The 22566-nt window shown below is 52.0% G+C and overlaps 7 protein-coding genes across 7 annotated transcripts; 3 read left to right on the forward strand and 4 right to left on the reverse strand.

Annotated features, from left to right (window-relative positions):
- Positions 1–736: 736 nt before the first annotated feature.
- On the forward strand, positions 737–1294 carry STEHIDRAFT_159200 (uncharacterized protein; the record flags this gene model as incomplete). The annotated part of the gene is made up of 1 exon (XM_007306569.1): positions 737–1294. The coding sequence occupies one exon, from the start codon at positions 737–739 to the stop codon at positions 1292–1294; it is 558 nt and encodes a 185-aa protein (XP_007306631.1).
- A 503-nt stretch (positions 1295–1797) lies between these two features.
- STEHIDRAFT_112884 (uncharacterized protein) lies at positions 1798–2318 on the reverse strand (the record flags this gene model as incomplete). Its single annotated transcript, XM_007306570.1, has 2 exons — positions 1798–1989; positions 2076–2318. The coding sequence occupies 2 exons, from the start codon at positions 2316–2318 to the stop codon at positions 1798–1800; spliced, it is 435 nt and encodes a 144-aa protein (XP_007306632.1).
- Positions 2319–6078: 3760 nt separating this feature from the next.
- STEHIDRAFT_112885 (uncharacterized protein) lies at positions 6079–7762 on the reverse strand (the record flags this gene model as incomplete). Its single annotated transcript, XM_007306571.1, has 4 exons — positions 6079–6426; positions 6479–6708; positions 6746–6956; positions 7625–7762. 4 exons carry the CDS (start codon positions 7760–7762, stop codon positions 6079–6081), a joined length of 927 nt encoding a protein of 308 aa, XP_007306633.1.
- A 2435-nt stretch (positions 7763–10197) lies between these two features.
- Positions 10198–11891, forward strand: STEHIDRAFT_112886 (uncharacterized protein; the record flags this gene model as incomplete). Its single annotated transcript, XM_007306572.1, has 3 exons — positions 10198–10252; positions 10992–11678; positions 11773–11891. The coding sequence occupies 3 exons, from the start codon at positions 10198–10200 to the stop codon at positions 11889–11891; spliced, it is 861 nt and encodes a 286-aa protein (XP_007306634.1).
- Positions 11892–13026: 1135 nt separating this feature from the next.
- STEHIDRAFT_112887 (uncharacterized protein) lies at positions 13027–14013 on the reverse strand (the record flags this gene model as incomplete). The annotated part of the gene is made up of 2 exons (XM_007306573.1): positions 13027–13696; positions 13757–14013. The coding sequence occupies 2 exons, from the start codon at positions 14011–14013 to the stop codon at positions 13027–13029; spliced, it is 927 nt and encodes a 308-aa protein (XP_007306635.1).
- Positions 14014–15829: 1816 nt separating this feature from the next.
- STEHIDRAFT_61705 (uncharacterized protein) lies at positions 15830–16738 on the forward strand (the record flags this gene model as incomplete). Its single annotated transcript, XM_007306265.1, has 2 exons — positions 15830–16047; positions 16111–16738. The coding sequence occupies 2 exons, from the start codon at positions 15830–15832 to the stop codon at positions 16736–16738; spliced, it is 846 nt and encodes a 281-aa protein (XP_007306327.1).
- Positions 16739–19181: 2443 nt separating this feature from the next.
- On the reverse strand, positions 19182–19886 carry STEHIDRAFT_112889 (uncharacterized protein; the record flags this gene model as incomplete). The annotated part of the gene is made up of 3 exons (XM_007306574.1): positions 19182–19349; positions 19527–19612; positions 19766–19886. 3 exons carry the CDS (start codon positions 19884–19886, stop codon positions 19182–19184), a joined length of 375 nt encoding a protein of 124 aa, XP_007306636.1.
- Positions 19887–22566: the final 2680 nt, after the last annotated feature.

Here is a 22566-nt window from a genome sequence, read left to right on the forward strand (position 1 = left end):
AGTCGGATGGCTAGTATGCTCTCCCCTTCCACGCACTATGTGTGGGGTGTACATTTGTGCGTATTACCGTAGTTTGTACATCCGCAGGATGTCGCGAGCAGATCCGCGAGGTCCCCGTCCCGTCGCAGCCCTGCGACATCCTAAAGTTTAGCCTTCTTGATAGGGGACTGGGCCGCCTGGGCCCTCCGTGACATGGCCGCCGGCTAAAGATAGCAAGGTGGACCCCGGTAGTCATCCGACATCGAAGGGGAAATGCGTGAAAGCGGATTCCGCCAGGTAGGATTGAAACTAGAACGTAGAAATATATCTGGTTTGTCTCCCGTCTCGCCAGCGATGCCAATCCATGTATGAGGGCTGAATGACAGCCGGGATATCAAAGACACAGCTGGGATGCAATCCTCACAGCGGATACATTCCGTATGGGGATTGAAACATCTCCTGACTGATTGCGCGAACGCCATGCCGCTGCCGCTGGGTTCTTAGTTACGCTGTTTACAGCCGCCGAAAACTGAAGAGGGAGTGAGTAAGAAGCTATCAAGATCAAGGAGGAACTGGAGCGCAGGTGACATGGCGTATTCAGAACTGCTCGGACGTGTTTCTTCGAGAGCACGATCATCGCGGCCTACCGTAACATTCGAGGAACTCTATTCGTGCACGGTAATCCCTAGGGACTTGCAAGTACTAAAAGGAAGGCAATCAGAAATATTGCATCACGCACTCACCACATCGTAGCGCCATGTTCACTCATCTAAACCTCTCACATATCACTGCCACACAAAATATTGACGAAGCCAATATCGGCTGTGAACGTACTCACACATCGCCACAGTCGGTTCAATCCGACCAGCCTCTTATCGCGGAACGTCCAACCGGCGGTCCGCATGTCCTCCTACCCTCCTGTTATCCCGTTTTCGTCGAGTCGTTCGAGCCTGAGGAGGGGGAGGTAGAATGGATGGTCGTAACGAAGCCGATCCATAAGATCGGAATGGGGTCAAAGGTGATCGGGATGTCCCGTGGTGAAGGCTGTCTGGCCACAGCAGAGGTTGAAGGCGAAGTTACGGGTGTTGAGCGGTACGACAGGGACCACGTTGTGTTCAAAGTCAAGGGAGGGTCGGGGATGGAATGGAAGATGGCGGTCAGGTATTCGCATGCGATAATTGGGATATGTCAACGACTTCGGGTGCTCTTTACTATCGACACCGACCACCACCCGCCGAAGAGTGACCGGAGCTGGATGGAGGATTGGATTTCGTGTTTCTGTGGGCCGCTGGGGAGCATGGATGGTGCGAAATAGGGGCCACCATTGCTCTGACTAGGTTCATACATCGTCGAGTTGGGAATCTCATAATAGCATTTGTTGCGCTGTACGATTTCTAGCGTTGTGCGCTGGCTATGATCATTTTGGGTCGACCGGTTTGAAGTGGAGAGTGTGAGAAAGATATTCATGCAGTGCCGACGAATGTCTGCATAAGTTGTGACATGCCTGAGAAATCGAGCTGCAAATGAATGTTGGAGCTCAGCAGAACGAAGAAGTTACATCAGCGAAATCACCCGTTCCTAAATTCCGCCTAAATTGGAAGTCGCGTCGCGGCGGTGGCGCTGGCCTAAGGGCTGCCTAAACCTGCCTAAACCTGCCTATCGTTACGGGGACACCTCAAATGCGACTCCCGAGCTATGTGTGCGTACTTTTTGATCCCTGACTGTTTATTGATGAAACCACTAGCATATACAACTTCCTTGGGGTATGCATGTCTTCATGCGTGGAACAATGCTGTTCACGAAAACGACGTACCAGGCCTAGCGCCGAAGTATACATTGTGCAGCCAGCTGTCCTTCCAATTCCTTCGCCAAATGCCTCCTGTTCCTCCGCTTCCTCTGCACCACCCTCCACACGTCCCTCCGTCCCTTCGTCCTCTCGGGAAACCGCTCGCGTTCGAATGCTAGGACGTGAACTGCATGTCGAAACGGCCTAGTGCGTCTAGGGTATACCTGTTCGAACAGTGCTAGTCCTGTTACAAAGAAAGAAGATTCAGCAACAATGATATAAGTAGTAGGGAAAAGAGAACGGTGCGCACATCGCGGCACAGACGCGAGCCTCGACGGGCTCCGGAAGGACCAGGTGAGCGTGTTGGTGTTGGGTCTGGCGGAGGCGGAGCAGAGTCGACCTCGGCCACAAATGTCTGTGGGGAGGGACGGCGGCGACGGACGGCGTCTTTCGTGAACTCTGCGGATGGCTTGAGGTCAGGCTTCTTGACTGGGGCAAGGTTGGAGGAGATTGGAGTGGGGCGTTCGAGGGTGAATTCGAAGGTGAGTTGCATTTGTTGGATGGTGTCGGGGTGCGCTCTTTCTCGGCGGCGCGTTGAGATGATGTCACTCGACCGTTTGAAGCCGGGAGCCCGCCTCAAACACATACGGCCTTACCAACGTTCCCCCGCTCTCCTCTAGCGCCCCAAGCACGACCTCACACACCCTCTTATCCTTAATCGCCGCGTCGATGGTGAGGTACAAGAGGAGGGACCCGAGGTAGGCGGTACACGCGTGGCCGGTGTTGCGCGTGAAGAGCTTGCGCTCGAGGTAGCCGGAGGGGTTAAAGGTGGATTTGAGGGCGGAGATGTGCATGGCGAGGGGGGTGGGTTTGAGCAAGCGTTGGTCGACGTTCGTGGTAGTCTTCGATGTGGACCCCGAGGGACGTTTGGGTTTGCTGTTGGAGTCGTGCGCCAGAGGGAGGGTGGGTGGAGAGGGAGGTGGAGAGGCGACAGCTGGCGTGGCTGAAGAGAGGCGGACAAGGAGTCAGCGTCAAGGGTTTCGGGGAACAGAAGGCGGACACACAAAAGAGAAATTTAAAAAAGACAAGAAAGAGACAAGAGACAAGAAAGAGAAAACGACGACATACCGTTCATGTCTCGTCAGAGAGTCGGTGGCGCCGAGGTTGGAAAAGGCTATGGAGGACTTGCTACCCTGGCGATGTTGGGGCATGAGTAGAAAGAAGTTGAGGACGTCTAATATCCTCAAGTAGGAGGGGAGTTGTACAAGAATTGCACAAAGAAAATGGGCGTTCGCTGAGGGTCCACGAAGATGCTCAATGCAAGGAAATGAACGCACAATTCGTTGATATCCCGAACCCATGCAGTCCAGTCTTCGCAGCCAGAGCCTCAGCGCTCGGCTGCTTCCTCTTCCCTGGCTCACTTTCCGACTCCGAGTCCTGAGGTGACGGTTCGGTAGATACGACGGGCCCGCCAAATGCGATGTTGCAACCGGGCATGCCGTTGATAACGCGGGCGGAGATGAAATTGGGCACGGGTGTGTTGGTGGGGATGACGAGTTTAAGGATGGTGGATGCTAGCCACCAGTCACGCAGCTGGCTATTGCATCTTATTTGGAGGAAAAGGAGATAGCGGAGGTCGATGAGGAGGTGCTGATGCAGAGGCGGTGGCGGATGAGGTCGAAAAGGACTCACCTGAACGATAATTCTCCTACTCCGCGGTCGCTTTACCTTTCGTCGGACCTTCCTCCATTCCCATACCTATTGAACTCGGCGTCCGTTGTTCAGAGGGAGACGAAGAGCGAGAGCTACGAGACACGTCGTCGACTCGTCGCCACAAGTACGGGCCACATGGTTGTTTGTCCATGTTTGGCTTGTGTTGAGTTTCGCGTCGAGTCGCGACTTGTGCCCGTTCGTCCTTCTCACTGGAGGCAAAGTTCGATATGTCTGATGGAGATATTTTGAACATAGGCAGACCTTACTTGGAAAATGATCTGCATGAGCCCCTCTACAAAAAACCTGATGATATACGGAATATGGTTCCCGATAAATCCAAACCAGGGTTGAGTAGGGAAAATGTAAATATCGCGAGGGGAGCCACGCAGAATTTATAATTACTGTGGTTGGTGACTCAAAAATATTCTCCCTAAAGGCACGGCATCTATAGCGGAATATATTTCCCCGCCAACTTTGGCTGGGAAATATATTCCTCGGTGGATGCCGAGCTTTTCGGCTGGACATTTTCAGGATATCAGCCACAATAACCTCTGCGTGGCTCCGATCACGACATTTTTATTTTGACTCTATACTAGTGTTGCCACGGCTCGGCTCAGAAACCGCTAGTCGCTCGAGCCGAGCCGTTTGCAAGCCGAGCCGAGCCGCGTCAACGGCTTACAACGGTTTTGTGCGGCTAGCGGCTCAAGCCGTTATGCACTTGCAGAACAACATTATATGCAAATATTTGTCTTGCAAGTAGGGTCTATGTATCGAAGAACCTACAAAGCCGTAGTTTGTAGAGTGTTTGAGGCTTTCGCCTTCATGTTTGACAGCAAACAGTTGCAGACCACTCCAAATGTGGATATCTGTGTATTGGTGGCGGCTTTTTCCGACGCGCGACCCTGCCACGCCACATTTACGCCACATTATTATGAGCAACAAACGACTCTTTGTTTGTGGGATCTGACTCGACAATCTCCTCAAAAAACACAGCAGTAGGACAGTATTTACCCATATAGTTATAATCCATGGCTTAAAAAATGTTCTATGAGGGCGAGTATGCATGTATGAATGCATAACCCACTTAGGCAACGAGCTGAATTGAGTCGCGGCTTAGACCGTCAGCCAAGCCGAGCCGAGTCGCCGCGTGGGAAAAGCCGTTGCAAGTCGAGCCAAGCTGAGCCGAGCCGAGCCGTGGCAACACTACTCTATACCTTTGTTTGGATTTATTGGTGCCTTTATCGGCAAAATTATCCGCACTTCGGCGGTGCATGAACGTGAAAGCTTTTGCAAGTTCATTCCGTGTATCTTCAAAATATATTCTCCGGATATTTCGAACTTTGCCTCCAGTGTCTCCTGCCTCGTCTACGGTCTAATTGCAAATAGTCACGCCGCGTCTGCAGTCCCCCGTTCCCACGCTAGTCCATCCGCGGCGCGTCTCGGCACGCTCCCCCTCGATGACGCGCCTCCTCCTCTCTCTTTGCATCTGCCTCAAGGACCCCTGCCTCTCTCTCCATCGTCGTCGTCGCCCTCGTCGACCTCACCTCTGCGCGTTTGCCTCCGCCCCCTCCGCGACTCCCGCTCTCCCGCCGTTTTGGTCCGCGACGACTTTCCTCTTTCGCCGCCTCCGTTCGTGGCGTTCGCGTCGTGCTTTCCGACCTCGCTCTCGTGCCCGTTGTAGGATATCTTTAGCATGGCCGGGCTTTTTGGTGGATGTCTGTAATGTGAGGTGGGTGGGTATGCGGGTGGATGTACGCATGCGGGTGCGGTGAGGGGTCCGTTGTGGCAAAACGGTGCATGTTACTCGGTACGTTCTTCTTTGCGAGGGTTTTTTTTTATTACAACGCCTCCTTGTATGTTCCCAATTCTATTATTATTTTTATATCTTTTGTTTCGTCTGATCGCGTGACGTGAGAGAACGTACGACTTGTTGTACATATGGACTATGCAACGCCACACGATCTGCATTTGATGGATCAACGAGCACGCCTCTGCGTTGCTCGAGGTGTTTTGTTTTTCAGCGTAAACGGACAACCTACACATGTGAAGGGCTAAGCTCGCCTTTGTACGCTTGTGGTCAACGGGAACATGGTCCACAACCATCTCTTTCGGTGCCTTCATCTGTGGCGGCCTCACTCTCTGGTGTATGTCTCTGCATCTGTATCGAGGACTCCGGATCCAGCCTGTCTCGTTGTCGACGACGAGACTGGCAGCTGGTCTGGGTTTGCCTCTGCTCTCGTCAACGTTCAACGCTCCCCTTCGATGGTGCGTGACCCTCTCTCTGCATCCGTGTTGAGGACCGAGTCTCCCTCACCGTCGTCGACGGCGGTGGTGTCCTCTCTGGTTTGCCTCCGGCTCTCGGCAACATTTTGGTCTGCCAGGCCTTGCCATTCCCGGCGCCTCCGCTCTTATCTCACTGCGTAACACTGTTCACTCATCACTTCGGCCTCAACAAGAACTCAGTCTCCGGCTCCAGACTTCAAAGTCTCGTGCACGCCACACCTCACAGGACACGAATCTGCATTCCCTACAGATGTGGGGGAGGACACATATATGCAGTGACATTTGAATTAAAAATAAAGATAGCAAATAAGAATACATTAAACTCTCGAGCCCTTGAATTCATCCCAACGGGCCTGCAGTCCCGCATCCACTGAACAGAGCTTGCGAAACCGTGAGACTATCTCCTTATTCTTTGAAACCGTCAGAACTTGGCCGTTCTTCTTGTAAGTGGATGTGCACCCTGCATCTGGATGTGTCAAGTCTCCCCCAAAGAACTCCTTCACACTCGACACCATCGGACCCAGATCAAGGTCCTCCCCCTTCCGTTCCTCCAGAAGCTGGTCAAGAATTTCTTGATACTTCATTCGTGCACCGTTACTGGTCTTGAATTTGGCCCAGAACCGGGTTTCATCGGAGCCAAGTCGTTCGAATTCAGTAATCACGAACTGATGAAAAGTAAGATTTGTAGTTTCAACAGTGAGAAGGAAATTGGCCTACCCGCCAGTTACCCCATAGCGAGCGAAATGAGTCCCAGGCCTTCGTGAGTTCTGGTATCGCAATCGTCTTCTTGTAGAGCTTGTCCCATTGACTGATGGGAATACCACGACCATCGAGCACAATGTGATCAGATTTGTACCATTCCCGGAAAAGCTTTGGGACGTCATGGGAGAATGCGACACAGGGAGGTGGCCGCAATTCAGATGAGTAGAAATGAACAGTCTCGTTGTCTGAGAGCGTCACCGTACGGCAATCGCTAGTACAGACATGAGTATGACGCCGTAGCGGTTTGGGCGTGGTTTGCGACAGAAGATAATGTTGGGGTGTGCTGGCTCGTGGTCGCTAAGATCGTGGATGTCGTTGTGGTCTGCTGTGAAGATACAAGTTCATCATCGCTCTCTATCTCCGAGATATGTCCGGAGGGCTCGAGGGCACGAATCACCTCAGGCGTTGCTGCGACACCGAGAGTGTGAGCATGCTGAATACCCATCTTCGTCTTCTTGTGAATACGAAGGGACGTGGTGGAGGGACGATGAGCCGGATGAGCAGAGTGACGACGAACGTCAGGAGTGGATGGGTCGAGATCGACACGAGGGGCTTCGAAGACGAGTACGCATAAAGTTACTTTTCAGTCACTTATTTCCGCGCCAAGTGAGGCCCGCAATGTCCCGTTTACTTTTCCCACACTTGGAGGATCTCGCTTGCGCCACTTGTAAATCCTCCTCTGTCGTCGACACCCGTATCTCGTTCACCTCCACGACACTCTACATTTACCTCACTCTGCTTGTATCTATGTGCGTGTACAAGTCCATCATGCATCAATTTTGCTTTTCAGTTAGTCGTTTACACAGAGCATTTTTTGTGGCTGGCTAACGGTCTTGATTCTATGCTCCACCTCTGCGACCAGTGTCATCGCATCCAGACGTCCTCTGTCTATCGACATGCGCTCTCAGGTCAGTCCACCACCCCGATACTGGGCTGCAATCTACTACTGCTTCTACTATGGTGCTCTTGACATCAGAGTATGGCTTGTGCACAAAATTGGGACACAAACATATCATCTAGTGAAGCCTCAGGCTGTGTTTCTGTCAACATACGCATACCTCTCTCGTGACATCTTGATGGGGTCCTCTCACGCGAACTTACTACATGATTATGGCCTATGAAGACCGTAGCTCCCATCACCGCGAAGACAGTAACCTCATCACTCGATGGCGTAAGTTTCACTCCGATGTTCGGTGTATAACAACCGAAAATGGAGGCTTTTGTTTCTGGTACATTCATGACAGACCATGTTAAACGCTTGGATAACACAACTGACGTCAGCTATAAGCTGCCATTAGCGCTAATAACCAACTATAGGGCCATATAGTTACTTACTAGGCTGGAGAAAGTCTCAAATATCCACTGTGAGAATCCATATTGGGGCAAAAGCAGATGGCATTCAATCACATAGAGGTACATTCAACAGTATACTAGACAAGAATACAGACAAATCCCACAGGGGCAATAGGCTAAAGTATACAGACAAGAGAGGTTGTAGATAGAGGGAATGTGGAGGCAGATTCCCCCACACAAAGTCAATACATGAGAGCCTGAGAAGAACCAAGCACAAGTATAGAACAAAACGAGGCAGTCATCATACCACCGGCCAAGAGGGTGAGGGTTTGACGGAACAACGAAGCGAGGAAGCAAGACAACCCTACGATGAAGCAGGTCAGCGCAGTCATGCAGACAAAAGGAGCAGTGACTCACAGGACTCCCAGTTTCGAGAAGATCTACGTACAACCTCTGCCCAAGCGAACTTGTTAGTGCAAAATCAGCAAGCATTAGAGCGTAACAGCGGAGAGGTTGGTCTCAGGGAATGAAACATACATTTGTAGAGGCCACATGAATCCCCCAATCACAAGGTCAACGTTGAGCTCTCGATAGAATGCCGGAGAATCATCAGTAGTGAGTAAGTAAGTCACGAGCGGTATGTAGAAAAGAGCGCGACGAGTACTTTTCCTATTTCACAACCCGGAAATTCAACGACCGAGGTCCCTCCCGCCCGTGCAAGTGCAAGTATGCGTGCATGTGAGAGTTTAATCTGAGAGGGTGAGCGCCGAGTGGTGAAGGAACAGGGATGAAAATAGGAGAGTGAGCAGGGAAGAGAGGATATGGATGCGGTGAGCCTGAGGGAGAGCAACGGGGGAGAGCAGGGATGTGAGCATGAAAGAGAGCACGATAAAAGGTACGAGCAGGAGTGTGGGCATGGGTAAGAACACCGGTGTAAGTGAAGGTGAAGGTGGGTAGGTATGGAAGGGCGAACGTGTGCGATACTAGAAGGACGAGGATGAAAGGAAGAAGTGAGTCAGGAAAGGAGGGTACAAATGAGGAAGCGTGCGAATGAAAGAGAGGGAGGACGAGGGTAAGCGAGAATAGGGTAACGAGTGCGTATAAGATGTGGGAGAGGTCCGGAGAGAGGGTAGGAGAGATAAAGGAGGAAGAGTAGGAGGGACGGAAATGAGGCGGTTGCACTGAAAAGCTGAGCGTGCGCGAGGAAGTACTCCTCGCGCTGAGGGAACGCATGGCACTCTTCGCAACGCCGAGGTCGTACAAGGCAAAGACAAAGGTCTGTAGTGGCTCAGGTCACTCGCCCAGATACTGTCCGACTCTCAGAGGGGACAAACGGCAGACTTGACGGCGTTGCTGTGGATGGTTTCCGGAACATCGCAAACCTGTAACTAATCTAAATAAAAATTGAAACAAACATTGAAGAGACATATGTTGGGGATGTGACATGGTGAAGCACTCGGATGGAGGCAGGTGTAAGCATATACGCATCCCATTGACGCACCTCCCCATGCTGCTCTGGATGCGCGCCTGCAGCGAGTCACCTAACCTTCACGAGACTGCCCTTTCTTGTTCTGATATGCTGTCCCGTCCATCCAGCTATCGCCACCATATCCTGGACTGCATTATCGATAGGGTTGTTAGGATGGCCGTGCTGGCTGTGGTTATCGTTGAGTGAAGATGAGGGAGCGATGAAGGGAGGGCGAAGATGAACAAGCCGTTAGTAAAGGGAGAAAGAAGGGGGCGCGACGAGATTAGTGAGTGTGTTACAAGTGGTGTGTAGGGAGGACTGTATGCACACCTTAGCAACATCATCACCTGCGATTTCATCGATCAACATCCCTCCCATCCACTATCCACTTCACCGAATGAGCGCGGGTGCGGGTGTGCGTACACGCGAGAGGTCGCGCGTGGGCGAGCGAGCGTCACATAGGCAAGAAATCGAGAACAAGGCGGAAGAGCGAATAAAGAAGAGAGAATACGGATGCAGTGAAGGAGCGATGGGGAGGAGGAAGAGCAGAAGATGAGAGGGTGGCGAGAGGACGGCGGTGAGTAGTTGCTCTAGAAGGCTGCCGAAGCACTAGCGACGAAGAGCGAGGCGAGCATGCAGAAGAAGAAGAGGCGAGAATGGTCGTGCGAGAGTGAGCGAGAAAGGGGGGGTGTGGATATGGTGAGGCTGCACGGTGCGAGCGAAGAAGGGGGAGATGGAGAGGGATGAAGAACGAAGGACGAACGAACATCGGCCAAACATGGCCAAACAAACACGTGGCGAGAGGTTGTGGCGACGACACGCCTTGCAACTGTTGTTCTTCGTCTCCCACCCGACCTATGTCGTGCACACGGACTCCTTGGACAACAAACGTGCGAGTTGAATGGATGTGGGAATGGAGGGCGGTAAGACGAAAGGTACAGCGGCCGCGCAGGAGAACAAGGGCTCAGGTGCGTCCCTTTCATTTTCCGAGGTCCCCCTTCTCTACCTCATCCGCCACCGCCTGAAACTCTCTCACCAGCACCTCCCATCGAGCTCTACCGCCTCCTTTTCCTTCCACGTGGACACAATGGCCAGCCGCGTAACCGGTGGCCTGGCATCCGTCATCCCCTTCCTCGTCGTCGCCACCAACCCATCCGCGCCCATTCCGATCTCTCCGCCCGCATGATCAACGACATGCCCGGTTGCAGTAGCACATTTGGCGTGCCCGACGTATCCACGTAACCGTCACGTCAAGGCCCGGAGTTGGAGGGTGAAGCAGGGAGGAGGGAGCATGAGTCGTTGAGTGCTGAAGTCCTGGCTGCGAAGGCTGCGCTGCGTGGGTCCAGGACACCGGCGGATATGTAAACCCTTCGTACGTTCATTTCCTTTCATTCAATATATTCTTCAAGCCTCAGAGGACAGCTTATCATTCTGTAACATATTTGTGTCACGAAGGTTGTCTGCTCATTGAGTCAAGGCAACGGCTTGAGAACCTCATCATCGACACCGATAATGTCAAGTCCAAGCGCGAGTTCAAGAACCTCTCGAAACACATGAGCGACAAGCTCGACAGGGAGAAGGGCAGGTGAGTGCCTCTCCATATCAACCGTCCTCCTTTCCCTTTCCCCCGTCGACCCTGACTCTGACCTTGACCCCTTGTCCGCCACCCCCTCTCTACCCTCCCGCCACTCATCGCTCTGCTTGTAGGAGCATCGAAGAGCTCGAGACTCCCGGATTCAAACGCAACCACTCGACCGACATCATCTGCCAGCGCTCCGCCAAGAAGGAGCGCACCCGGGAAGCGAACCAACACACCCGCCCAGAAACGAACGCAGCTCACCTTCTCCCTCAACCGACCCACTCCCATCTCCTACAACCTCGCCTCAGTCGAGAGACCTGACCTCGAGCCGCCCACAGAGTTCAAGAACAACTCCGCTCGTCGCGGCCGTCCCTTCGCACCGATATCCGCAACCGAGGTCGACTTCGCCCCGACTTTTCCAGACGCCAACGACAATGACCCTCCTATTACCCAGCGGGCCCGTAAGCCCTCCGCCACCACCGATGGCGGCCAGCCCGATAAAGATCACACACCGTCCCATGCGATGGGGCAGGCTCCATCGTCATCACCGTCGTTAGCGGCAGCCAAACCATTCACATCCTCATCTGCCGTCTTCATCCGCCATCCTTGTCCGCCCTCCTCATCCGCTGGCATCTTCCGCCGTCCTCATCCGCCGTCCTCATCCGCCGTCCTCTTCCGCTGTCGGCGCTCGTCTCCGCCGCGTCTTCGCAGGCCGTCGCAAGATGACCGAAGACTCGTCGCAATCGCATACACAGACACAAACACACTCATCAGGCCCTTCCGGAGCTCGTCTAGTCTCGCGTCTTTGCCGCAATGTGCGTACCGTTCTCTTTTTCCCTACCATGTCAATGTTGCTGTATCTTCTTTCTTCGTGATAGGGCTAGTGCTGTTCGAGCAGATATGCCCCAGACGCACTAGGCCGTTTCGCACGCAGTTCACGTCCCAGCATTCGAGCGCGAGTGGTTTCCCAAGAGGACGAGGGCACGGAGGAACGTGCGGAGGGTGGCGCAGAGGAAGCTGAGGAATAGGGGCCGAGAGGGATTTGGCGAAGGAATTGGAAAAACAGCTGGCTGCACGATGTACTTATACTTTGGCAGACTAGGCGAGGTATGTCGTTTTCGTGGACAGCTTTGTTCCACGCATGCAAATGTCCTGCCGTCTGGTTCATGGTCTTTTCTGGGCACTATGGCGTGGCCGTTGCCGTCACGCGCTCACTTCAGGCACCAGCATATTTTGCTATGCTGTTGACTTTTCATTCACGGGCTTCTGTATCCTTCCCAATGTACTTAGTATGAGTATGTACAGTAGATCAATGATTATGCATGTGGTTTTATCAATAAACAGTCAGGGATCTAAAAGTACGCACACAAAGCTCGGGAATCCCATCTGAAGTGACCCCGTAACTCTAGGCAGGTTTAGGCAGATTTAGGCAGCTCTTAGGCCAGCGCCACCGCCGCGACGCGACTTCCGGTTTAGGCAGAATTTAGGAACGGTGATTTTGCTGATGGAGGCGAAAAGGAAAAGAGGACGTGTAAGCTAGGGGTGACGCGTACCAGGAGTCTGGGAGTCTGTACAGGGATACGTAATCGTAAAGGTCATCAGGATATTGTAAGCATGTCATGAAGGTCGTGATATCATGGGGGTTCGTGAGAGGGAGATAAATGGATAGAGAAAGGAAAAGGAAAGGAAAAGGGGGAAAAAATGAGTGTGGTGAGTGTGGCGAGACATACGAAAAGAAAAAGAAAAAGTCCATAAGTGGCCGTTCCTAATATGAGTGCAACAAAAGTGCGGGGGGCCACAGAGAGTGGGGTTTCCTGATGCTCTTTTGCCATCTACTGGTCAACTATGCTGAAATTCACTCCGTTGGCAAACACCATTTGGGTCAACTATAGCAATCTCTCCTTCGACCCACTTCCACTCCCTCATCAGTGTACACTCTGCCGCCTCTGAATAACTCGTGCTGTTGTCCTGGCTCTCCAGCCATCTCACCGACTCAAAACAATGAAAGTTGTTCACCAGTTCCTCTAAGCCTAAGCCAGCAACCATAGTGTCTATCTTCTCAAATGGGCATGATATATCAACTGTGAAGCTTAGCTCAAGGGTTTTGAGGGCTCGAAAGTGTTTCAATCTTTTTTGGAATTCGTTTCCAAGCTTGGGACATGATCAGCTCAAGCCAATTGAGCGTGAAAGGTTAGATGCCACACTCACCCACTCATCGCCCAACTCCCATTTTCCTCCCAGACACAAGACTCGGAGATGAGTGTACATGTCATCTATCCCTGGATTGGTCGCAATAGCTGTGCCCAAGGAAGCGAAGGTGGTGGAACCGGCGACGATGCAGAGCTCAGAGGCTGTGGAAAAATTGTGGAGAGCCCGTTCAAGATGCCCATTGTTTCCCACGCCAATCAGGATGATGGCCTTGTTGGGCTCTGCGGCCGAGAAATCAGCAGAGACAGTGACGTCCGCTTGCCAGTATCGCATCTTGGGGAGGGCACAAGGTGGACTCGGTGGAATCGATGGAAGGTGATGGCGAGTAGCAGGCTGGGGTTCTCTCGTCACAACATGCTCGAGGGTAGATGCATTCTTTGTGATGATAGAGTGAAGAGCAATAGAGTTGAGCCTCGCCCTCAACACCAGCCTCTCCAGATTACACGGGACAGCGATTCCCCGCTCGGATTCCGTTGGGTTCCAAAGAAACTGGAAGAGCTTGGATTCGTTGGATTCCCAATATCGCGCATACCAATCGGAGTTGTACGATAGAGTACACAAAGCCGGTAGTTGACCGAGGAGGCGATGGAATGGGGACCAAAGATTTCGATCGGTCAGGCGGGCCCTAGATGTGGATGCATTGAGGATTAGCTCAGAGATCCAGCATAGCGTAAGAGGCACCTACTCAGCTACCCGGTGCAAGTGTATTGACTTCACCACCCTGCGCAGAGAGTCTGACGCAAAGAGGGTGTGCATTAAGGACACCAGCTTGCGCTCGAGCTCATCTCCTTGTGGCCCCGCGATGTCGATTGATTCATACAGAAGTTCGACGCATATCGTGCGGCACTTTTTGTTGACGCTGATGAGATGAACGAGCTGGTTTTGAGGGAGCATACAACCGATCTCTCTGACAAGCTCCGGGGGAAGCCCTATGAAAGACATCACTGTGGAGAGGGAATGTCAAACGACGAGACGTTCTGGGACAACTTGAAGCCAAGACGGAGTAACCAGGAACTAGCACGCTTATGTAAAATGCTTCGGGCTTGTGACTGGCTGACGAGCTACTGTATAAGAGTGGCGAGATGTACGTAGGCAAGCAACATAAGTACTGTCAAAATACTTGTCAAAATGGGACCTTCCTACTAGGTAAACCAATATTGCCACTCGGACGAAATGCTGATCACGTTTTGTTTTTGTTTTGTGTAGCCTGATCAGCTTGTCAATGCTTGTATGTCTCCTGTTTTGAACCCTCTGCCCTTCAATCCTCTCGCCAGCATCCTTCCACATCTCCATCTATGTCCCCTCCCCTTGCCTTTTCACTTGAACTAATTCTGCAATCTCGTACTCATCCGTACGTGCCTCCTAGCTTCAGGGTTCTCTTTCTTACAACATCTACCGTTTTTATTCCTCCCATTCTGCCCGTTTCGCCGTCTGTATTTACCCTATTCGTTTCGCCCTCTATATCACAAAGGAACGAACTGAGAATGGGGAGGATTGGAATGATCTTCAGTGCAGGAGAGTTCGAGTGCCATGGAGAGGCTTTATTACTATAGGTATGTTTTTATTTCATTTATACTAGTGTTTTTTGTTTTGTCCTAGTACCACAGTCTCCCTTTGAAAGGGATCAGTCCACCTTTCCATGTACACCCATTACTGCGTACATGGCCCGAGCAAGGCGCTGACGGGCGCTTAATTCTATCGCAATTCGCGGACGCTAGTGACGCTCATGCACAACGCGTGTAACGAGGAGGTATTGCAATCATTTGATAGTTTGTGTGGGGCTGGATTCATGTACGCTAGTCATCCGTTTGATCACAAAACCGATGGATGAGTGACCAAGTGAGAAACCGGGACTGTTCACAGAGTACCGCCTCACGAGTCACGAATCTCGATCGATTACTTGTGACAGAGTCCATCCAAGAAACTATGGGTTAAATAGTGGTCGTGAATTCCATTGGAAGGAAAAAGATAAACAATGCAGACCGACTGAATCAGGCAGGTGCCTATATTGTAATGTGGGGTGGCGCTTGTTGAAGGCTCGATAAGTGAACGAGCTACGCGTCCTACATTACAATCTGACCTGACGGTATTGTCGTCCTACATTCCATTGGGGGTACAAGGACGCCTGCCTTCTTTCGCGCATTACCCCCCTTCTTCGTTCTGCGACTGGTAATTCGATGAGATATCATGTTGACAATGACCTGTCCTCGTATATTGTCGGTAACAGAGTGCACGCTCACGCCGCAGCCGCCCTCATGAACTTCTGCGAAGGCGTCGAGCGCGACACACTCATTCCCTACCTCGATCCCATTGTCGAGCGGCTCCTCAAACTTCCTAACCCTGCTGGCCTCTCTTCCACGAACGCAGATGCGCATGGAGCTGGGAACGAGAATGGGACGGGCGTGAGGAGATATGTGCAGGAGCAGGTGCTCATGACGTTGGCGATGGTTGCGGATGCGAGTGAGGATACGTTCGCGAAGGTGAGTTTCTCTTTATCGCTTTGCGTCGGTGGTGGCAGTTGCGGGTTGGAGTCGTGGTGTTGGCGTTGTCCCCGGCTGAATTGGGCTGGTGTGGATGATGTGACGCCTTGGTGGATCGTGGTCGAAATAGCATTATTCGAGCATCATGCCTTTGTTCCTGAATGTCCTCAAGAACGCGAATGGACCGGAGTATAGGAAGTTGAGGGCCAGGGCGGTGGAGTGTGCCGGATTGATCGGTGCGTCGAGTCTCTCCGTCTTCCCCTCTCAATTCGTTCAACATGCCTGAGGTCCGATGCACTAAATGCATTTTCTCAACTTACGAGCGGGAGACCAACTTCAAGGTCATCGTCAACTTCGTGGTCCTCATCATCATGTGCGCTGTCTGTGCTGTGGTTTACGGAATCTTGGATGCTAGGACGGGGACGAGCGCGGAGTTCTTCGAGGCTGGTTCAGACCCGAGCGCCTACCCCGTCGTCAATGCGATCGTCAACTTCGCGTATGTTTCCCTTTCGTGTCCCACAGTGTTCGAACCGTTGGGCTCATTTTTTAAATAACATAGTTCATGTCTCATCGCCTTCCAGAATATCTTGCCCATCTCGTTCCACATCTCCATCGAAATCGTGAAAACCATCCAGGCGATCTTCATCTCGCAGGACCTCGACATGTACTATAAGCCCTTCGACACGACTTGCGTCCCCAAGACCTGGAATATCTCCGACGGCCTCAGCCAAATCGAATACATATTCTCCGACAAAACCGGCACGCTCACGCAGAACGTCATGGAGTTCCATAAATGCTCGATCGTCGGCGTTGTGTACGGCGAATCCGTGACCGAAGCCCAGCGTGGCACCGCAAAACGAAAAGGCTCGTCAGACCTGCTCGACCCAGAGACGCACGAGCAAAAAATGGTGATGATGAAGCAGGACATGTTACAGACGATGGGCCGGATGTTCAAGAACCGGTACGGCCAACCCGACAAGCTTATCCTCATCTCGACGCAGCTGGCGGACGACATGGCAAACAGGCAGTCCGACCAACGACAATACATCGCGGCGTTCTTTCGCGCCCTCACCGTCTGTCATACCGTCCTTTCGGATAAACCGGACGCTCCGAGGAACCCGTTCTTGCTCGATTATAAGGCTGAGAGTCTCGCATCGTTCTCTACTGCAAAGGTGCCAATAGCGTGATCTAAGAACGACTTGCGGCGGATCACGATCCGGTGCTGAAGGAGAAGATGTCGAAGGATATGGAAATGCTTGCGAATGGGGGCCTGAGGACGTTGTGCATTGCGTGGCGGTATGCGTTTCGTTTGGACGCTCGGGCCTGCGACCTGCTGGAACGGAAAGCCCATAGAGTCCTTGGCTGATCACGGTACCACTATCGCTGTGTCCGCGATCTATACAGCCAATCTCTACGTCGGCCTCAATACCCACTAGTAAGCTCCTAGCGACGAGCATTCTCCTTGATGCTGACTCATCATGACATGTTTGCCCCGTAGTTGGACTGTTATTGCATGGATAGTAGTCTTCGGCTCTACTCTTGTGATGCTGATCTAGATTGTCATCTACTCGTTCTTCTGGAGTATCGATTTTATCGATGGGGTGGTCGTCCCATTCGGCAACGTGCTCTTCTGGACCACAGTGCTCCTCTCTATGGCCGTCTCTCTCAGTAAGCTTCCTCCATATTCGCTGTGGGAAGTATTTTTCACGACGATCATCGAAATTCTTCTAGTCCCTCGTATCATCGTCAAGTTCGTAGCCTCAGCGTACATGTACGAGGACCTTGCGCACCAGGATGGATATGAGCCCGCCTTGATACACAGTCCAGGCGAACTCGCACTCTTGCCTCCGACGCGTTCTGCATTATCATTTCCTGCTCGCAGCCCTCACATTCACCGTCTCCTAGGAGGTGAGGAAGGCGACGCTGGAGTTTATGATCAGCTTGAGTGAGGCGAAGCCGGGGATGATGATGAGGAGGGGTGGGTATAGCTTTTGGTAGGGGGTGTTTGATTGGGATGGAGGGGATCGATGTGAGGGAGGAGGAGTTGGGCGGGTGGTTGGAGGCTGATGTGAGTTTTTTGTTTTTCTTTTCGTTGGTGGATTTCCTTCTGGATGGAGTGGCTCGAAGTTTGGTCGGAGTGGCGAGACCGAGGTTTGGTGCGATGCGATGGAGGCTCTGTATGTCCGGGAGGACGTGCAACTTATTGTGGCGTTTGAAGCGTTCTGCATCGCCCATTCGTCTCACTTTTCGTTAGCCTATAACTCCCGTGCATTGATCGGAAGCTGACCATATTTCCTCCCCAATTCATGTCCCGCGGTACCTCCTTCCCTGCCCTCTGATAACCTACCCACTTCACTCCTCTCGGACGATACCTCCACTCACAACGTACAAACCGCTCAAATCAACTTATCCAGCCGCCTAAATCACTAACGAAATCAATAAACTCGCACGTACCGACCAAATACCGCAACCAATACAGCCCTCCGACGCCCCGACAGATGATACGTACCCACACATCTACGAACAGTCGCTCGACAGGCTCACGTGCGCCGTTGGCGGGAAAGCGGTGCTGCCCGCTGCGCTTCAGTTGATTCCGGGCATGGCGGTACGTCGTTTCAAGCTCGGTTTCCCTCGTTCGCCATGTTCTTTTCCTTTTCCTTTTTCTCTTCATCGTTGTTATCGTCTCCGTTAGCGGATCTGTTTTGTCTTCTTATTCGTCTTGTCCAATTTCTGGGCTGGTGTTCGTGATGGCGTTGGTGTGTATCGGTATAACGGTGCGACGGTGCGTTGATGCCGGTATGGCGGGTTCGCATGGGGCGATAGGCGAGTCACGATCGGAGGCTGAGATATGCGGGTTTGATGGCCATCGCTGCGGTAGGTGAGGGAATGTCGCGGCGATCCCACCTAATTCCCAACTATCACACCCTTGACAAATCTATAATTATGTTTCGATGCTAGTTGTCTCTCACCGTCTTTACCCTCATACTCCCGACGGTCCCCTAACACGACATGCGGCTTTTGTTCTGAACTCGGACGAGTCCGAATTCTCATTGGACGCCCCCCTCCCTCGACGTCTCAACAACACTCTTGCGTTATTTTTTTTTTCAATTCTTTCTTCACTGGTCACAGGCGACGCTTCTGTGCCCTCATCATCAGATTGGATGGATAGTCTTCAAAGCTGCTTCCATCGAACACTGTTGCTCTCTTGTACAGGGTATGCAAAAAGTGCATCTCTTTGAGGGTCTGTCCCGGACCCGCCCTCGATCTTCTCTGGTATCCCTCATACAAACAGTGTCTAGATGTCTAGCTCTTCCATCAATTTCTACTGTCTCTCGTCGGTGTGGGCTATTGTCCTCTGACGTCCCGGCCACGAGCTCTATGCTCGCAGCTAAGGCCTGCCTCTGTATAACATGCCAGCTTCTCATTAGTTGGCAATGTGGCACCCTATGCCTCCCTCTCTCATTTCGCATCTCGAGAGAGGGCAAAAGATAAGTAGAACGGAAGAGAAAGAAGTGGAGGAGAGCAAAGAAAGTACGGCTTACCTTAGGCTGGCGACCGAGCAGGCAGGGCCTTCCTCGGAGTCCACCAATGTCATCGGTGGAAGCAAACCTTACGGACGATTTGATTTGATCAGTCGACGTCTTCCAAAGCCGCCCTTGTCTTCTTTCCCTGCTGCTTGCCTCCCTCTAGTCCTCCCTTCCCCTCGTTGTCCCCTTCGTCCCTTTCGTCCCAGCCCCTATGCCCGCCGCCGCCACTATTCCCACCAGCGGCGCTCACGGATGTCCCCCCTCTCTGCATCTACAAAACCCTTACTTCGCTCATCACAGAGACCGCGAAACAAAGCGACGTGCCCACGCCGCTGCCGAACCGAAATCAGTCGACGTTCCGAAACGGGACACGAGATGGAGCGCCTAGAAATGCTGGGGAAGAATCAGCTGAAGGAGAAAGGCAGCCGCAATGTTCATCATCACTTACCAGCAGCCTCATCAGACATCTCTGTTCTCCGCCCCATTTTCCCAGAGGCAGCATCTCGAACGCTACCGATCCGCCGCTTTCCTTCGCTGTCAACAGCGCGGACCAACACGACATTATAACAAATGACCGAAACAACGTAGATTCTTAATGCGACGATAGCTACAACGACAACGAAAGAGAGGAAGGGGATGACGGTGCGGAGCTTGGACACTGATACCGACACGAGCTTGACCGCGCACGGTTCGAGCGATCGCCACCCGCCGCCTCGGCGGGTGTGCCTCTCGTCCCTTCAAAAATGAGCAGCAGCAACAGCTCCAGCTCCGGTAGTGCCAGTTCCACCTCTGCTAGACTATGATACATTCCCTGCATTCCCATCCCCTCCCGTTTCTTCTTCTTCTTCTTCTTCTTCTTCTTCTTCCTCTCACCCTCTCATGTCCTCCTCCCCTCTCCGTCCTATAGCTTCCCCGCCCGCAACGATTTCTTCGCCGATTTATTCACAAGACATAGGCACGAACTCAGGCATGAGACCCATAGACGCAGACACGCCTCCTCTGAATGACGGCGGTGGGCTTTGCGGCAGCGGTGCACGAATACAAACTTCCTGCTGTTCCCGCTAGTAACGAACACGTCCGTGCCGGTACCAGCTCAGTATTTTGCGAATGTGGCGCTAACGGTGGATATGAATATGGGAGGCGTGAGCCATGGATTAGATCAGGGAAGTATTGGAAAGTTGAGGCAGCCGCCGTCGATGTTGGTCAGGATGGATGTGACGCATCCGGGACCGTCGACTGCGAGGGACGCCGCCTATTGTGGCTGTGGTGGCGAGCAGCAACCTCCACTTTGCACAGTACCCTGCTAGCATAAGTATTTCAGAGTCGAAGAAAGAGGTAAGCCTGCCTTTTAAATGCATGTCACTCTTACAGATCAGCTAACGTATGTGTGCTCGTAGACGATTACTAGCTTGAAGCTTGAAGAACGTGATGATCGAGAGGCTTGAGTGTTCCAGGTGAGGAACAAGACTCTCGCCGCTGGTATACTCATCTACCGCGACGGCGTCTCCGAGGTAGCATCACAAAGAAGTGGTTTATTACAGATGCTGATTTGGAGCTGTCGGTGTGCAGCGCAGCTCAAGGCTGCCACTGCGGCGCTGGAGCTGGAGCTGACATCGAAAATCGCCGAGAATGTAAAATGTTTTCCTCACTTCGGCATATGCCGAAATCGGCTGAAAATGAATCATGACTGCACGAATCTAGCCGCAACCCGGGCTAACGAAAGCCGAAATGGAAATTAACCTTACGGACCATCCGGGATCCTGCGAAAGGCGTCCGAAATATTGAATAACTGAGTTTATACCACTTCGCAGCTTGATATTGAGTAGTTTGTATTTCTGTACCCTTTCTTGTGCATTATTTGCAATCAGAGAGAAAGAATTATGGGCACACTTCTTCCGAAGCAGTATGAGGCTGTTTGTTAGAATATAGAACAGGTCTTTCTCCGATGTGAATTGGACATACATTAGACGTTATCTGCAGCCTAAAAAGTAGACTTTTGAGTTGCAAGGCGACGCAAGCGAACTGTAAAAGTGAGAATTTTAACTAAAATTTCAGTTCGAAGGGGAAAGTGCAGGCCAGCCGTGATTGGCTGATCGACTCCATTTGGCCTGCGTCTGGCACTTACCGAGGGTTCGAAGCGAACTATGAAAAAAAATTGAAGTTTACGAGCTCTCAAGCAGCCAATTTGAAGCCCATAGAACCTCTCGGTTTTCAGGCTGCAGATAACATCTATTAAAAAAATGCAGCGCTCAATTCCCCCGAGGTATATCGCCAAATCAGGCAATATAGCGGATCATCATGTCTGCATGAAGATTATTTCTGATTACAGACCCATATTCGAGCACTCGATAAGGCTCCGTTATGTGGGATGGGGATATCCAGTCAGGACCGTTCCGGTTGAGTGAAAGTAGGACAATGCCTGGTGTGTAGAAGGGGTGCGTACCACCGAATGACAGCGCCGATGGGATTGCCGTGAAGAATTCTTGGAGACGTAGGCTAGTGGTGAAATGACGAAAAAGGATGAGACATTGCAAACACAACAAGTAAGATGGAAATCACCTGAGTTCGTCGTATCTTCCCGACAGGATTGCATAGTCGTGTTTGTACTGGGTGGCTTGAACTGAAAGCCCTTGCACTTGCTGCTGCAGCCGGTTGGTAGAGAGTAATAATATCAGGAAGCCAGACAAGGATACAGAGATAACTTAGTCACCAACCTGCATTTTGAATGGCCCGTTGGCTGATTCCCTGGACCAATCCATGTCCAGATCGAGTTGTTCGCAATCTGATATGTCGGGAGCCTATAGACATATTCAGATGTAAGAAAATTCCTCGAGATATGACTGAGGCATCACCTCGCTTAAATCGTGCTCATCCATTGAAAAGAGTGGGGAGGACGACGATAGCAGAGGGTGGGGCGTGATGCGTGACGACGAAGTGCTGGACAAGGCCGTAGGTATCCGGAGACCAGTATTGTCGGAATATTCGTGGCAGTCATCTGGGAAAGCTGCCGCAAGATGATACTGAGACATGGACACCAGTGAGAGAGTTCTAGCCAGAAGCGGACGCGGAGGAGACGAGAGAACGTAAAGGTAGGAAAAAAAACCTCGGCGCGCTCCAATGTGGCCAGGGCTTACTGTGTTTGGGCATATATCACGTGCTGCGCCACCTCAAGCAAGCAGGGCCACAGCTATCCATTGATCTAGCTTATGATGATATTCTCATTAGGCAAACACTTTGAAGTCAAGACTCGACAAGGTGCGACAGTAAGTGGTCCAGCAGACACAGAGTTGAAACGTTGACCCAAGTATATGCATGCCAACAGTATCGGATCGAGTAGATCTGCCGACACCGGGTGGCTATTGGGTGGTTAGGTAGATCCGTATGCATCCAGCGGTCAGTTTTACTGGCGGTGGGTGCCATATGTGATTGAATATCAAAGTGTACACCGGAGTGTACCATTCAGATGCGAGTCCGAGCCAGTGTTACAT

The sequence above is a fragment of the Stereum hirsutum genome (assembly GCF_000264905.1).
Source record: "Stereum hirsutum FP-91666 SS1 unplaced genomic scaffold STEHIscaffold_11, whole genome shotgun sequence".
NCBI lineage: Eukaryota > Fungi > Basidiomycota > Agaricomycetes > Russulales > Stereaceae > Stereum > Stereum hirsutum.